This window comes from Phalacrocorax carbo, chromosome 13, assembly GCF_963921805.1.
Source record: "Phalacrocorax carbo chromosome 13, bPhaCar2.1, whole genome shotgun sequence".
Taxonomy (NCBI): Eukaryota; Metazoa; Chordata; class Aves; order Suliformes; family Phalacrocoracidae; genus Phalacrocorax; species Phalacrocorax carbo.
In genome coordinates, this window is record NC_087525.1 from 5842651 (window position 1) to 5857656 (window position 15006).

Consider the following 15006-nt stretch of genomic DNA (forward strand, 5'->3'; position numbering starts at 1 on the left):
GGTTCAGACCAGTATTTGAAGGATATAGCAGGAAAAAGAACAAAGAATTAGTTCGTATGCTAGATAGCCCAAAATCTATCCTTCCCCAAATTACAAGTAAACTTAAGTTTGATGAGCCAATCCTTGCTCTAAAAAATTTGCTCAGAGGCACTCAAAGGAGGAATAGTGAAGAATAGAAGAAACAAAACCAAACGCCAGTGAATCAAACCCAAACATGTATCGCCACCTTCTACTTGAATATGAAGCTAGAAGATAGTAAAAAACAATTTTAACTTTCCAGTTCTGAGTTTGTGGTAAAGCGCGTGCTACCCTGAATTGAAGTCATGGACAAAAATAACGCGCGGTACAGCCCGCCGAGAACTGTTCCACGGCGAAACTACGGGCCGTCCTACCTTCAGGCCATGGGAAAAACTGAATTAAAGACCTGACAGCAGAAAAACACCTAAAGGCTGATGTAACAATTGTTTAATGAAACAGAAACACCACACACGCATGTGCACACACACTCTCCTTTACTCTATATGCATGCAGGTTGCTGGTCTAATTTTGTGTTTTGCTGCCTCTTGTTTCCAGTACCCATTTGCTGGCCTATTTGTGGTTAGACGTCTTCTGCAGAGAATTCTGCAAGCTACAGATTTTCACCACACGTTTAGGATGTACATGCTTTCTTGCTTGCACATGCTTCCCCCTCACGCTCTCCAAGCTAACATCATTTTTTCCCCCTCTCACTTTCTTACATTTTCCAGAAGAACCCCGGTTGTTTTGACTGTTCTCCTTCAATGCCTTCTATTGCTGTAAATGTCTTCCCACGACCTTGACGGTGACAAGACTGCTGGTGCAGACTGGCACACTCCTGCGCACCCCATTATCTTGTCACTTCACTTTCCCCATATCCCCTGGCATCTCTGACCATAACCTCTTCATATAGTTGGACAATGTGCTCAGCGTACATTTTATCTAAAACAGTTCCTGGTTCATAATCCTTCTATGGACGCCAGGAATACAAAGAAACCCCTGTGTACATTTCAGGTCAGAAATGCAGCCTGGACTTCCATAAAGGGTAAATAGGTGGCTAAATTAGAACAAAGCAAAGGTTAACAGGTTGCATAGAATCAGGAATGTTGCCAGATCAGGTCGTCCTCGATGTCCATCAGAACAGCTTTAACAGAGAATTCAGCGATCGCTGGCGCACAGGCAGATTTTGAATAGTGCCTCCGCAGCGCTGGGAGCTGCACCAACTTCAGAGGGGTCCCTGCTTGCAGCTCCTGCTAAGGCAGCGCCTGGGCTCCCTGACCAGCACAAGGTAAGACCACACCATCCCAGGCCTTCAAGCTGTACTCAGCAGCTGTTGGGAGCACTAGAGCGCAGCACCTCTACCTTGTGAGATCTCTACAGTGCGGTTGAGCGGGGCATCTCTCTTCTCCACCAGAAGCAAGAAAGTTTGCAGCTTTCTTGCTCTTGGTTTTGGTACTTCAATTGCTCACACTTTTACCAAAGACAGTCATGGAAACACTTTCACAACTATTTATTTTGGCCAAAGTTGTAACATATATCGGATCTCAGTAAGACACAAGGAAACAGAATTCTAAGGACTCTGAAAAAAAACATTTAGCCAAGCTAGTCCATTTATTGAGCCTCTATCAACTAAGTGTTGATTAACAGGGGTAAAAACAGAACACTGAGCAACACACAAAATAAATACCAAAAATAACATAAAGCTCCCTTCATACAGGTAAAGTTTTCTGGGGACAAAGGTTAGAAGAGATAAAATATGTTCTAGATAGAAGAATGTGCCTCAGGTTTCTCAGAAAAATTTTCCAAGAGAAACAAGAGATACAGCACTACATTTAGAAACTGAACCATATGCCAAAGGAAAAAAAACAGAAGGGAGAAAAGGTTTATATTTACATACAGGACAAACAATACAAGGCATTAGCTGGACATTCACTTTACATTTAAAGTTTATACCATTAGTGTGGGCGAGCTACTGAACTGGAGAGCTCCGAGTTTCTCACAAAGATATACTACGGCAGGCTCGAGGCAGACTGCTGAACTGCAGGCACCTTAGTTCTACCAATCGGTACAGCAGCTGTCCAACAGCACTGGTTTTGACAGATACCATTTTAATAGTGCACATTCCCTTCAAGGCAAGTATTTATATGAACGGACAGAGTTTTGCTCTTAGCCTCTCCATTCTTGTTGGAAGAAGACCCACCATCTCCTTACTGAGTTCCAGTTCAGTTTCAATGGCACGGACAGCATCTGGGTACTTCTCACAATAGTCTACCAGAAATGTGTAATATTCCAATGATGTCTGCATGTTTTCCAGCTGCTTTTTGCTATCCGAAGTAATAAGCTTACCATATAGTCGTGCAATATGAAATTTTGCCACCATTGCAGGGCGAAGAACATCTTCCTCGAGCTTTTCAGGAAACACCTTATCTGGGTTCCTCAAAGAATCTAAGAAGAGTTCATAATACTTGATCGCTAACTGAGCCAGAGAATTGATTTTTTTAATTGTGTGGGAGTCTAGCTCCTCCAACCTGTTACCAATAGCTACCTTTAAATCCATCATCTCATAATAGGTGTCGGCCAGTTCAAACTGAAGCTGCCTACTGATCAACAGGTAGTACTGTGGATTCAGGTCTGCATAGATAGGCTCCAGCATGTCTATTCTACGCTTGTGCATTTTGCAACGTCTCTCATAGTCTTCTTCAAAGAAAGCAAGGACCTTAAACAAAGCACTGTGATCCTGAACAATTTCAATATGGTCAGTAACATAACCATCAACCTGAAAGAACTCTTTTGCTTCCTGAACATAGTTCTGACCAACTAGAAAGATTTCTCTGGCTTCTTGAAAATCTAAAGGATATGCACTGCTCACTTTCTCTTCCATGGCTAAGACAGAGTCACATATATCACTTGTCCCAAAAAGGACAGCCTTTTTCCTGCCCTTCTCTTTTTCATCCTCTTCTTTTCTCCTTTGGGCTTTAAGTTCCAATTGCCTGTCTGGATCCAATTCTCCTATGTTATCCTGAAATGACAAAGCATGCTAATTAAAAATGCAGGTGGCTTACAAAGAGTGACTTACACTGAATCATTTTATTTACGAGGTACCTTTGAAATGCAAACTACTTAGCAACAAGACAGAAGAGAAGATGCGTCGGCATATTAGACCTTATGTTCACAAAATATCATGTAAATTAGTCTCAATTCTGTAAAAAAGTTAAGACTAAGACAATTTAGTCTCCCTACCCCATGTGACAATATAGCCAAAACAATAAACATAAAGCCCAAAAGGCCCTGCTTCTGCAAAGCACTTCAGCAAATGCTGTTTTAAACATTCAAAAGAACGATTACATGAATGGAACAAACGCTTGCATGAATGAGAACACCAGCACGCAAACCATTGCATATTAAGATGTTCTTACTAGCAATTAAATAAGTCATCTGTCAAACCAAGCCGCAAGAAAACGCAGCAGAGAGGAGAGAAATCTGTGAAGTTGCTGTACAAGCAGTGCACTGATCACACTACGGAGCTGATGTCCTATCGTGCTTATTTCTAAATGCTGCATTGAAGTCAGAGCGCACTATGAAACACCTGCTACACTGCAAGCATCGACTGTATTGTTCACCAGGCAATCGTTTATGATTTGCTATCAACTACGAATTGATTCCTGTTACAAACATCAAAACAGACACTGTTTTTAAACTATGGCAGCTACAGAACAGATCTGTTTGTTACCTCAAGTAATTTCCGAGCGCTTTGCAGGAGATTCAGGCAATACTTAATCCAGCACCTTGCAATTTCAGCTTTTCTCTGTCGAAGGTCCTGTTGGTCTTGCTCCGTTTCATCTCCTGAATGGATGTAAACATGTGAAAACCTTAAAAGAAGTCAAGCACTCCAGCAAGAACCTCAAATGTTACATGCAAAGAATACATTACTTGTATTAAATTAATTTTCTCCTCATTTTTAGACAGAAACATGTTCTCTGTGTTAGTTTATGTAACAATTCTGTAAACTGTCATTCTGGTAGAAAACCATAAAGATGAACATGGATTTGTCATGCAAAAATTCTTCCCCAAAAATAGATCATAATGTACGTTTAAGATGAGCTTTGATCTTGGAGGTGTTTTACTGGAAACGGTTTTTATGTCTCTTTTCTGAGATTCAGCTGCCTGCCCAGTAATTGTTTCTGAGGATGACTACAGTGTCTGTATTGCAACGGGCCCCAGACTTGCTACCAAAAAAGGGAACAAAAGGAGGGGGAACTGCCTTTGGTTAATCTACCTGGTACAAACACAAGATTTATTAGCTCTACAACTTCTGTATTTTTCTCCCCACAGTCTCGCCACTGTTGCAAGTAGCAGGACTGCTGACGGCTCAAGATAACGTTTTCAGAAACCAAACGGATTCCAAGGAGAGCTCATCTCCCAGTCTCTAGGCAGAAGGCAGTGAATTAGCTGACCAATGAGGGGACGCTAGCATTCCTGTTCACCAAATAAAAAGCCAACTTCAGACTCAGATCCACTGTGTTCATTATCTTTCATTAGAGCCAATCAAGCTGTTCTTATTAAGGAAATAAGAATTTGTTACTGTGTTTATGTTCCGATTAAGATGATAAAAAGAATGCGCTTGAGAGCGGCCAATGCTGGCTATGTATTAAGTCTTTCTGTACGTTAGACCTTTCTGCATAACGATCAAGTCCACAGCCCAGCTCTCTGTTCCACGAAAAGGGAAAATAGGATGAACGTTTACTCCACTGAAACAAACACGCTACTCCCATTGGTGTAGGAGAATGTCAAGATAGAAGTTAGCTGACCAAAAATCACACAAGAAATCTATAAAAAGCCATTAAAAATACGACTCTTATCTACCACTTCCACTCTTCACGTGAATTTGAAACCATAACTGACTGTAGGTTTCTACACATGTATCAAAAACATAACCTCATTTTTTTGGCTTAAATATCATATTAACGAACTCTGACAACTGTGCAGTGAGGTAGCTATGGAAGCCCACAAACACTGATTCAGACCTACTGAATATTTCCTCATATACTGTCTTCAAACACCCTAACAGAATAGTATAACCTGACTCTTGATGGCCCTGCTTCCCTGAAACTAAAATGCTTTTGGACATGATCCTCAAAGTACTTAAATAGTAAGAAAGGCAACTGCATCGAGTTCTATATTTTTTAAGCTACGAGCAATTGCTAAAAGCAATTAATGTACTGTCACTCAACTTCAATTAAATAAAACTCAGTTGTGTCTATTCAGGTTATATTTTAACCTGAAATAAAAACATCAAATGCATTAAAGAACTTGTGCTCTAAACAGCTCAAACCATTAAAAGTTAACCAATATATTCACTGTTCAAAGTCAGAGTTACCAACTCACACAGGGGCTACTCTGAGTACTCGCTCACTCTCTAAGGGTTAAAGCTGTATTGATGTGAAGCCTTCATTCGCCCAAGACACAGAATGTAAAAGGCTGTGCTGTAGGTACATCTGGTTTAGGCTTAGTCTTTGTTTATGTTGCGTACTGACACTGTCATGTAACCACAGGTCCTAAAATTATGGTCCGTTCTCTAAAAGTTTCTTTCATCTATTTTTGCACTGAACCACAAAGTTGTTCCTTTGCATCAATACTCAAAACAACAAGGAGAGGAGATACAACCCCAAAAACAGCCTCTAATGAGGCTGCAGCATCCAGCAACTCAAGACAATGTAAGTAACTCCTGGATTTCAGGCTTTTAAGAGCTGCAGTTTCCCTCCCCCTTTTAAAACTACTCCCAGGAAGCATCTGGTTTGGTTCATTGAATCGCTGCCCTCTGATCATGGAGAAGCAAAGGTTAAGCTGCATTTTAAGCACATGTACAAGGACAAACAGTGAACAGAGACATTGCCACAATTGAAATGGATATTGTTTTAAGTTTCACTTTTATTCTGGTATGCTTTCTGAAACACCAGCAAGAAGCACTTGAGTTGTTCCTCACAGGCAGTCTTAAGCTGTAGTAGCAGCTCTTCAGAAACATTCCACTTTCTTGTTAATTAAAAAGATTTTAGAAAATTAACACTGGGCTAAGTTTTGTAGATACTGCCAGACTTCACTTCTAACATTATGTATCAATGATGCTTAACTCACAATATTCTATTCAAAACTTTTATACGAACTTACTGTCTTCAGCAGATGGCACCTGTCCAGCTTGGCTAAAGATGACACTGGCTGCTGCTAAACAGTGTCGAGACTCCATAAAGCATTGCTGAGAAAAAGAAACGGTGTTTATCACTGGTATAAGCAGCCCAAACACTGCTCTCAGCTTGGCTAAACGCCTCACCCCAGATAGTAAAGATACATGAACACAAGGGAAATGGTAAAACTGAGAGACTCTGAGGCATATTCCCCCGGACACTGGAAGAAAAGACACAGTTCTTCCACATCTACTACTGAACACAGTATTTTCTAACCAAGCATTTTCTCTCTGCCACAGCCACAACAGCAAGCTTTGCTTCTCATATTAGACACATACACATTGTGAACATTTTCACTGTTCTGATCTATGCTACTATCGCTTCCTTGCGGTAAAGGAAGTGATGTCTTGTGGTAAAGATTGTATCACGTTAGTCAGAATGAGCTGGACATACGAGTCAACATTATGAGTCAGATTTAGATTCCTTTACTTATATTCGGCAATGCATTGTTTGATGATTAGTGCTACAAATACATCAAAGACACGGAGATTACAAAGTACTACTGAAATTAGCATTAGCTGTCATTAGATGTCATCATCAGATAAGAACATCTGAATAGTCTAGAATATAGAAATTCCTAGATAGGACTGAAGCATTTCCTAACATAGTGGATTATTAGGAGTCAACACAGATGTGTGAAAGCAAACAGCTACCATCTTACACATCCGCTTTGATGTTCACATAGGCTCAAGGAAGCCTTAAGCACATACTGAAGTACAAAGGACAATAATTTATAGGAAACATACAACGTGCAACACCTCCATTCTAAGATGTTTTTGTTTTTAAACTCTGTACTGCAACAGAACAATGTGATTGTAAGAAACAATTTAAAATTGATTACTTAAGTTTAATTTATAAGCATCACATAACATCACTGCTAAGTCTTCATAAACTATAGAACTTTTCTAATGTTTACAACCCTGCTCGTTTTTCTCCGCTGCCATCACACCACCATGGGAAAGTGAAGCCACTATATCCTCTCAGAAAAAAACTAACAGAAGTTTCATGTCAGAAGACAACTTGTCCTTCTGCAGGACATTTTTAATTCGACAGGGTACCCCTTCTCAAACAGCTGTCTGAACGATTGTCTTACTTGATAGTTACACATTTATGATATAATTACAGCAGAAAAACATTTGTTATATTACCTTGGAGAGGTAGTACTGTGACAACGTAGCAGCATTGAGTGCCCATTCTACTGGGTAGTAGCCACAATACTCAAGCTGCCGTTTCAGAGTAGTATGGCAATACTGAGCAGCTTTCTCAATCATCTCCAGGTGTTGGTAGACTTGTGCCAGGTAATACAGAGTATGTGTATAGGCTTTTTCAAATCTAGAAAAAAACAACAGTCTCTTTAGATATTTTTTTTTCCCCCTCCCTAAATATACCCTCATAAATTAAAAAAGGAATAAAAACCTAGGTATGCTGTTACACACCCACCTTTTGGATCTTTCTTGGTCTGTGAGTTTTTCTTCTTCCGCCATGAAATGTTCACTGGGATCCAGGGGAGGATTTCCATCCTGCAAGAGTTCAGGATGTATTCAGTAAACTACATTTCTCTTACTTTGTAACATAGTGCTCCCTCTTCTGGCTGCAGACGATTTACCGTTTTTCATTCCCAAATTCAATAAAACTTCATGTAACACACCTACGCCTATCTGAATGTCACATCTCTGGAGCAATGCCACAAAACTCAAGAGATTTAAAGGAAGAAAGCCACAATTCCACATGGAATTATAAGGTTTTCAGCTTGTAGAAGACTTCTGCTTACATACTTTAAAGTAATGCATGCTGTCCGCACCTGAAATACTAAACCAGGATCCTACAGATCTGTAACTGGGTGTCTTTAGTTTGTACAATAACATAGTGTGTTTTAAAGCATCATTTTAATACTAAGCATGCCTTCAAGTGTGAAATATTCGTTTGCCCAGCTGCACTAATCAGTAACAAGAAAACATCCTGCAGGAAGTACTGCAAAGAACATGATGTGCCGAGTGTTCAGCAGACCTGGTGTAAAAACTGCTCTTGCTACTGTGAAATGACTCCCTTTGTTCGCAAGCTGATAAGGCTGTTTACTCAAATACATGAATGAGACAACATCTTTGGAGGGTGAAGGCGCCAAACCTTGATATAAGGCATGACCCACATGCAAGTTATTAATGATGTGAACTACTTCATTTAGAAGGGCTTTTTTGTTTTTTAAACCATGATTTCTGTCAGAATCCTTATGCAGCAACGGGTCTCGTGACACATACAAAATAGTTCATTCTCCTTGATCAAGAACACAAAGCAAGGTATTGCTGTGCACACAGAAGTTACTCTGATTTTAAACTTTTGTTTAAAGCATTCCGTGACATTAGTTTCTGAGATGAATGCGGAATGGTGGCAACTATACATCTTTTAGGAGTGCTCTCTTCCACCTTTCCTTAAAACAACTGTCGATAAAGTTACAGCAGCATAACTGTCAAACCCAACAGACGAACATTGCTTATGGCAAAGTTTTATTAGTCTGCACTTATTTGATTTCCTTCGTAATTGTGAATAAGTTCAGATGCCAATTCTAACATGCTTCAGCTGAAGATGTCTTTCTTAAAGCTGGCTTTTTACCACTGCACAGTGCATTCTGAAAAATGCTCAACATGTCTGCTAGCAACGAAGCCCAGTTTAGTATGCAATTTTCCTAGCCCTTTCCTAAACCCATTAATATCTTAGCCCAAGAAAAATTAAGGCAATAAATAAGCAGCAGACCAGAGAAATACTTTTCGTAAGGTAACAGAGACTCAAGCAGGGAAGGAGCAACAGTAGAGACTGCATTAACTTTAAAGGGAAGAAAACATACTCTCATGTTCATAATTCTTATAATTAAAAAGATCCTGAAGGGATTTGTTCGTTTGTATTTAATGGAATTTTTTAATTCATCTTCAAACATGAAAAAATGGATCCAAAACAGACAGCAACAAGTAAAAGTGTTTAACCTGCCAGAAGTATAAATTTTTATATGACCTTTTAAACTTTAGGGTTTTCTGCTTATACCTCATTGGTTTCTAAGTTGTCAATTTCTAACACTCCATCTTGTTTTCTTTAGAGATACAAAGGCTTGCAACCTTACATAGGCTCCCAAGCCTTCCAACAAGATTTGTGGTATATTCTGGCAAGACCAGAGCTCATAGTCCTGCAAAGAAAGCAGCTGAATTGACACAGTAAGCCAGACCTTTGTCTCCTTCCTGCATCTACAGATTTATCCTGATGTCAAGTTTTATGCCTTTAATCATCCCAAGGAAGAGGTCCGCAATTCTCCTCTGTTTCAGGTGGACTTCATCAGCCCAAGCTCCAGCCCATAGTTTAGCACCCTCAGTTTTTCACCATACTGCATTAAACAATCAAATACCTTTCCTAATAGCAAGATGTTGGTACAATAACTAATTATTTTTTTTTTAATAATTTAAAAATAGATGTGAACTCAAAGCATTCAGGAGCAGAAAGTAAAGGAATCTTTTAACTTTACCAAAATAAATATTTTCTTGCAATTGCCTTGGTTGCACTCTAGTTGCTTGGCAGGGCATCCTGGTTTCAGCTGGGAGTTAATTTTCCTTCTAGTAGCAGTGACAGTGCTGTGTTTTGGATTTAGGATGAGAATAATGTTGATAGCAACAGCTAAAACACCAGTGTGTTAAGTAGTGCTTACACTAATCAAGGACTTTCCAGCTTCCCATACTCTGCCGGGTACACAAGAAGCCAGGAGGGGGCACAGCCAGGACAGCTGACCCCAACTGGCCCAAGGGATATTCCATACCATGTGATGTCATGCTCAGCATATAAATGGGGGTGGTGGGGGCGGTGGTGTGTGTGTGTTTGGGCAGGGTGGGGAGGCAATCGCTGTTTGGGGACACACTGGGTATCGTTTGGTGGGTGGTGAGCAATTGTATCGTGCATCGCTTGCTTTGTATATTACTATTGTAATACTACTACTATTTTACTTTATTTCAGTTATTAAACTGTTCTTACCTCAACCCATGCGCTTTCTCACTTTTACCCTTCCGATTCTCCCCGCCATCCCACCACGGGCAGTGAACAAGCAGCTGTGTGGGGCTTGGTTGCTGGCTGGGGTAAAATCACAACAGGTGGGGAACAAACCAACACTACCCAATTTGTAAGTTAATGAGACCCAGTTAGAAAACAACTAATCCACCAGTTCAGGAAAACCACCAACAATTTACCAAAGATTCCCAGAAAGGAAGGCTTCCTAATAGCCTAAAAATGGGGAACCTTAAGAAAAGTATAGTCATATCTTTATAATTTCTGAATTATGAATGTTGACACAGTTGTACAAATCCTAAATATCAAACACCACTGCAAGGAACTCAAGTCCTCTTTATAAGCCATAAAGCAGCTAGACAAGCTCCTTCATCCCCTGCTTTTAATTTTTTTATCTCAATTCTTTGTGAATTACGTCAAATACAGTTTAAGTCTTTTCAGAAAGATATGACACAAGCCCAATAAAGTTATCGCAGAAACAGTCTTTTGGTGTAGTTGCTTTCTAAAAGAAGTGTCTTTAGACATAGACACATTTGACTATAAAATGCCCTCAAATATACGGGGCGGGAGGGGAAAATGTGACAAGTGATTTCATGTGGGCTTACTGACAGTCATGCCTGTATACCCAAGCCGGGCAGCAAAGCCCCAGGAGGAACGCTCACTGCCATTGCCCAACAACAAACACAGATAACTAACAAAAATTAACCATTTCAGAAAAGCCCATGGTAAACAGGTGAAGCGTTTGGCAGCATGTTTAATCAACTGAAATATGTGGTAGCACTAGTACAAATCCATAATCACTGGAGCAAGTGCCAGAACCTTTTAGGGGCAATGTAGAAGCCAACTATGTCGTGCTTGGCTGGGTATAAATTTTTAGGTTGAACATCAGGAATTAATTAGAGAGAGGGTCTGCAGAGAGATGTACTACCTCTAGTTAGACCAACCGATCCAGAGGGCAGAAAACAAACAGACAAGCTTTTCAGTGCAAGTGTTTTTTCTTTTTTTCCCCTCCTGGATCCACTACCTGGCCTATCGCTGTAGACCGGCATGGCTAGAAAGGTGGTAATACAGCAGGAGATAACCTATAAGAACTAACCCATTCTAAAATTTCTGTAATAATCCATGCTATAAACCAAGTTCACCTAAAACCTGAACTGCAATTTCATTAATCTAAGTTCTGTCCAACCTTTATAGCTGTCCTGAAGCACAGATACTGCTCCTTTAAGGCTACAAATGTTTCTAGCACACTCACAAACTCTCCCTGAGGCAGGTCAGTGTAGGAAGAGCTTTGCAAAGAGCTTAAAAAAAGCACAAGGGAGTCTTTGTTGATACACAGCAGAATCCACAACTCAAAAGGTTGTTTAATATGCATGAGAGGTTTAGCTGTTTATAAGGTTGTCCTCTTGGATATGGAACTAAACTACTTGCCTCAACACAATATTGTGCAGTCAGAGCAAACCATGCAAATATTAGTTTTGTTTCCCTTTCCCACAGAAAGCAATGGATTGACATTCTATAGCATTTCCAAGCGAAGATTAAGAACAGTCTCTATTAAAAGCCAACTTCTGCCTAGCTTCAACTTCGGATTATCAAAGAGCTTTCAAAAAGGACTGTTATTTTTGAGGAGAATTATTTTCCTGAATAAGCCAATTTTGAAATTAGCAAGTGATCTTCTAGATTGCTTCTTCCTATGCTAGCAGTACAAATCAGATTGCTTTTCAAAAGTATCACAGCAGCCAGTATACAGCTCAAAAACTCCAATTCCACTGCATGTTTTTTCAAAGATTACTAAAACTGTAAGTGGCACATCGAAGACAACCTGCCACAATATTAATAAACACAGTACCTCTTTCATGTACTGATTATACAAAGCTTCTGCAGATTCCAAGTAAGTCTGCGCAGTTTTAATTTCATCCCTTTCAGACCACAGGATACCTAGATTGTTCTAAAGGTAAAAGGAAAAACAAAATAGTTATTTTCTCATTACGTTCCACTTACATCGCACATTTTCTCCAAACAATTTATCAGTCTTCATCCTTATATGTACATGTACTTCATAACTTGTTACTGCATCTGTGTACCCACCTTTTACCAAAAAGTATCACTAACTTTATTAACAAAGACTGAAGGCATTAATAACAATCCATGTCTGATGTGCTAATTTAATTCCTAGGCAGCATTATTACCAAATCCAACAGGGCTAAAAAATAACTTTAAAAGAGTTAGGATGTGTAATTGTGATCCAGCTCCGTGTCCCTTTCAATTCCATTTTATGATTTTTAAAAGAAAACACCACGTAGCATGATGTTTATGAACAGAAATGCTTTGCCCATGGCCCAGCACTGGAATGGACCAAATTTAATTAGACAGGAAGTGTCATATGCATCCTCATGCAGAAGCTCAGAAATTAAAAGTAGGGCTACAGAAACAGGCCCAGCAAGGAAAAAGAATGCTCCTTCTTTCAAAACAGAAGTCAGCTCTGTAACAACATACTCTATACAACCTGGAACATGCCAGTGGCCGCTGGTGACATAACTGCTTTTATATCAGGTTGGTTTTTTTTTATTAGATACTCAAGTCTTTTACATCCCTGGGGACAGAAAACCGAGGGCATGCTCATTTATCATCATTGCTCTGAACTGCATGCCTGATGATAGAAGACCTGTCTTCTGCTGGACCAACAGCACTTCATATGCTAACACAGAAAGTTTATCCTGCTGTTTCCTAAATGTCCCAAAACAGGAAAACCCATGCAAAGGACAACATTAGTCCCGTAGAGAAAAGTACTGTTTCCAACCCACCCATTCAAAAGCACAGTGGAATCCCCGGCCCTCAGCCACAAAAGCAACAACTCCCCAGCAACGCACACTGGGAAGATGTTATCTTATTTTGACTGGCTTCTCGAGCAATCTCCATTCTTATAATGAGTAAGATATTTGTAGCCATCATGCTGAAGGACAATGAGCAGATGCAACCTCATGAATTCCAGACAACTCAGTTAATTTAACCAATGCAGGACAAGTCACTGTTTAACTACTGCCTTTCCACGTGAACACACAATTCCTTAACAGTTTTGCAATGTTTGACAAGGAAGTACTACTAAACCTGTTCTAATTAGAGCAGCCATTTTTGACAGGGACATCTAAACTGCTCTATTTCATTTAAAGTCTAGAGACAGATATCTAACTATATGCCAGTTACCGTGATGGAGTAGTTGAGCAAAGGCCCTTTTGTGAATCTTCATGTGATAAGAACTAATTTTGTTAACAGTATTACTTTCTTCAGAATAGAGAGGGGCATATTATTTCTAGCCCTGCAAGACTATATTTACTCATCTGGAATAAAATATAATCGATTAAGAGATAAGAGGCAAGGCTGAAAAGCAAACAAGTAAATGAAATCTTCTGAGAACAATTTATGTTTTCAAGATACTGCATAAATAAAAGCATCCCCCCAACTTTACTTTGACAACAAATGACAGTTAATGAATCACGAAAAAGTTCTGGACATACTGAGGTCTTCTACTAATTTATTCTCGCTCAGTTCTTACAAGTTCTGTCTCAAACTATCCTGAAGAGGACACTGCTTTGCCTACACCCAGTTTTTATTAAGAGAACACTGTTAGACGCTCTGCACACCCAGAGGCATCAGCAGCAACCCTGAAAGAGTGCAGCATCCCTCCACAGCCCTCACCCGCGAATTATTTGTTCCAGCACAAAATAAATGCCAGCAGCCCTGATGTTTATTACTTAACAAGCCGTACTTGTCAGCAGGGGAGCGAAGTGCCATGAATCCCCCGTTCCAGACCGCACAGCTTGGTCCAAGCACCCTCACACCACCCACATACAACCACAGAACCCCTCACAGCCCCGCACCACAGACAGCCCTTCGGCCCCCACAGCCCCGGCCCACCTGGGCCTGTATGTAGAGGGAGACGCAGTCTGGGGAGAGGCGGTGGGGCTCCAGGAGCTGCGTGCAGCGCTGCAGGTGCTCCTCGCCGGCCGACAGCTCCTCAGTGTCGGTGTGGTTGACGCCCAGCTCGTACTCCAGCACGGCCCGCCGCACGGCCACCAGCCGCGCCTCGCCGCCCTCCTCGGCGGCGCTCAGCAGCTGTTTGACCTCCTGGAGCAAGGCCCGGGCACTGTACTTGGAGCGGTAGGGCTCAGTCTCCGGGTCCTTGCGGGACTCCACGGCCGAGAGCGTCCGGGCCGTGCGGAACTTCTCGCACACCTCGGCCCATCCGCCTCCCGCCGCCGCCGCCGCCATCTTCTCTCCCCCGGCCGACCAGCGTCACGTGCACTGCCGCCCAGCGCGCCGCCGGCCAATCACTGCCGCGCAGCGGGGAGGACCCGCCCCCTCGCCCCTCCCTCGCCCCGCCGACATGGCGGCGCAGCGGCGCCCCCTTCCCGCCGCCACCCAGCCCCTCTCTCCCGCTGTTCCAAACCGTTTTCCCCCAACAACCTCTGTGACGGGGCTGAGGGCAAATGGTGCCAAGCGTGCATAATCAGCTAGACGGAGACTGGCAAGCGGGAGCACCCCCGCGGCCACTGGAAAGGGTGCAGAGTGACTTGATCTCAAATTTTTCTGAGAAAAAAATTGGGTTTAGAACCAGATTTTTTTCACACAATGGGTGCTGAGCAGGCAGGGTGCAGCAGCTACGTGTTCAGAAGAGCACTGATCTCCCATGGCACCAAGTCTCCAGTGAAATGCTCACCCC

General features: G+C 41.5%; 1 protein-coding gene across 1 annotated transcript; it reads right to left on the minus strand.

The window, feature by feature from the left end:
• Positions 1-1508: 1508 nt before the first annotated feature.
• On the minus strand, positions 1509-14598 carry KIFBP (kinesin family binding protein). Its single transcript, XM_064464674.1, has 7 exons — positions 14202-14598; positions 12136-12234; positions 7695-7774; positions 7403-7586; positions 6181-6265; positions 3746-3858; positions 1509-3034 (listed from the first exon to the last, which is right to left on the minus strand). The coding sequence occupies exons 1-7, from the start codon at positions 14553-14555 to the stop codon at positions 2156-2158; spliced, it is 1794 nt and encodes a 597-aa protein (XP_064320744.1). The 5' UTR covers positions 14556-14598; the 3' UTR covers positions 1509-2155.
• Positions 14599-15006: the final 408 nt, after the last annotated feature.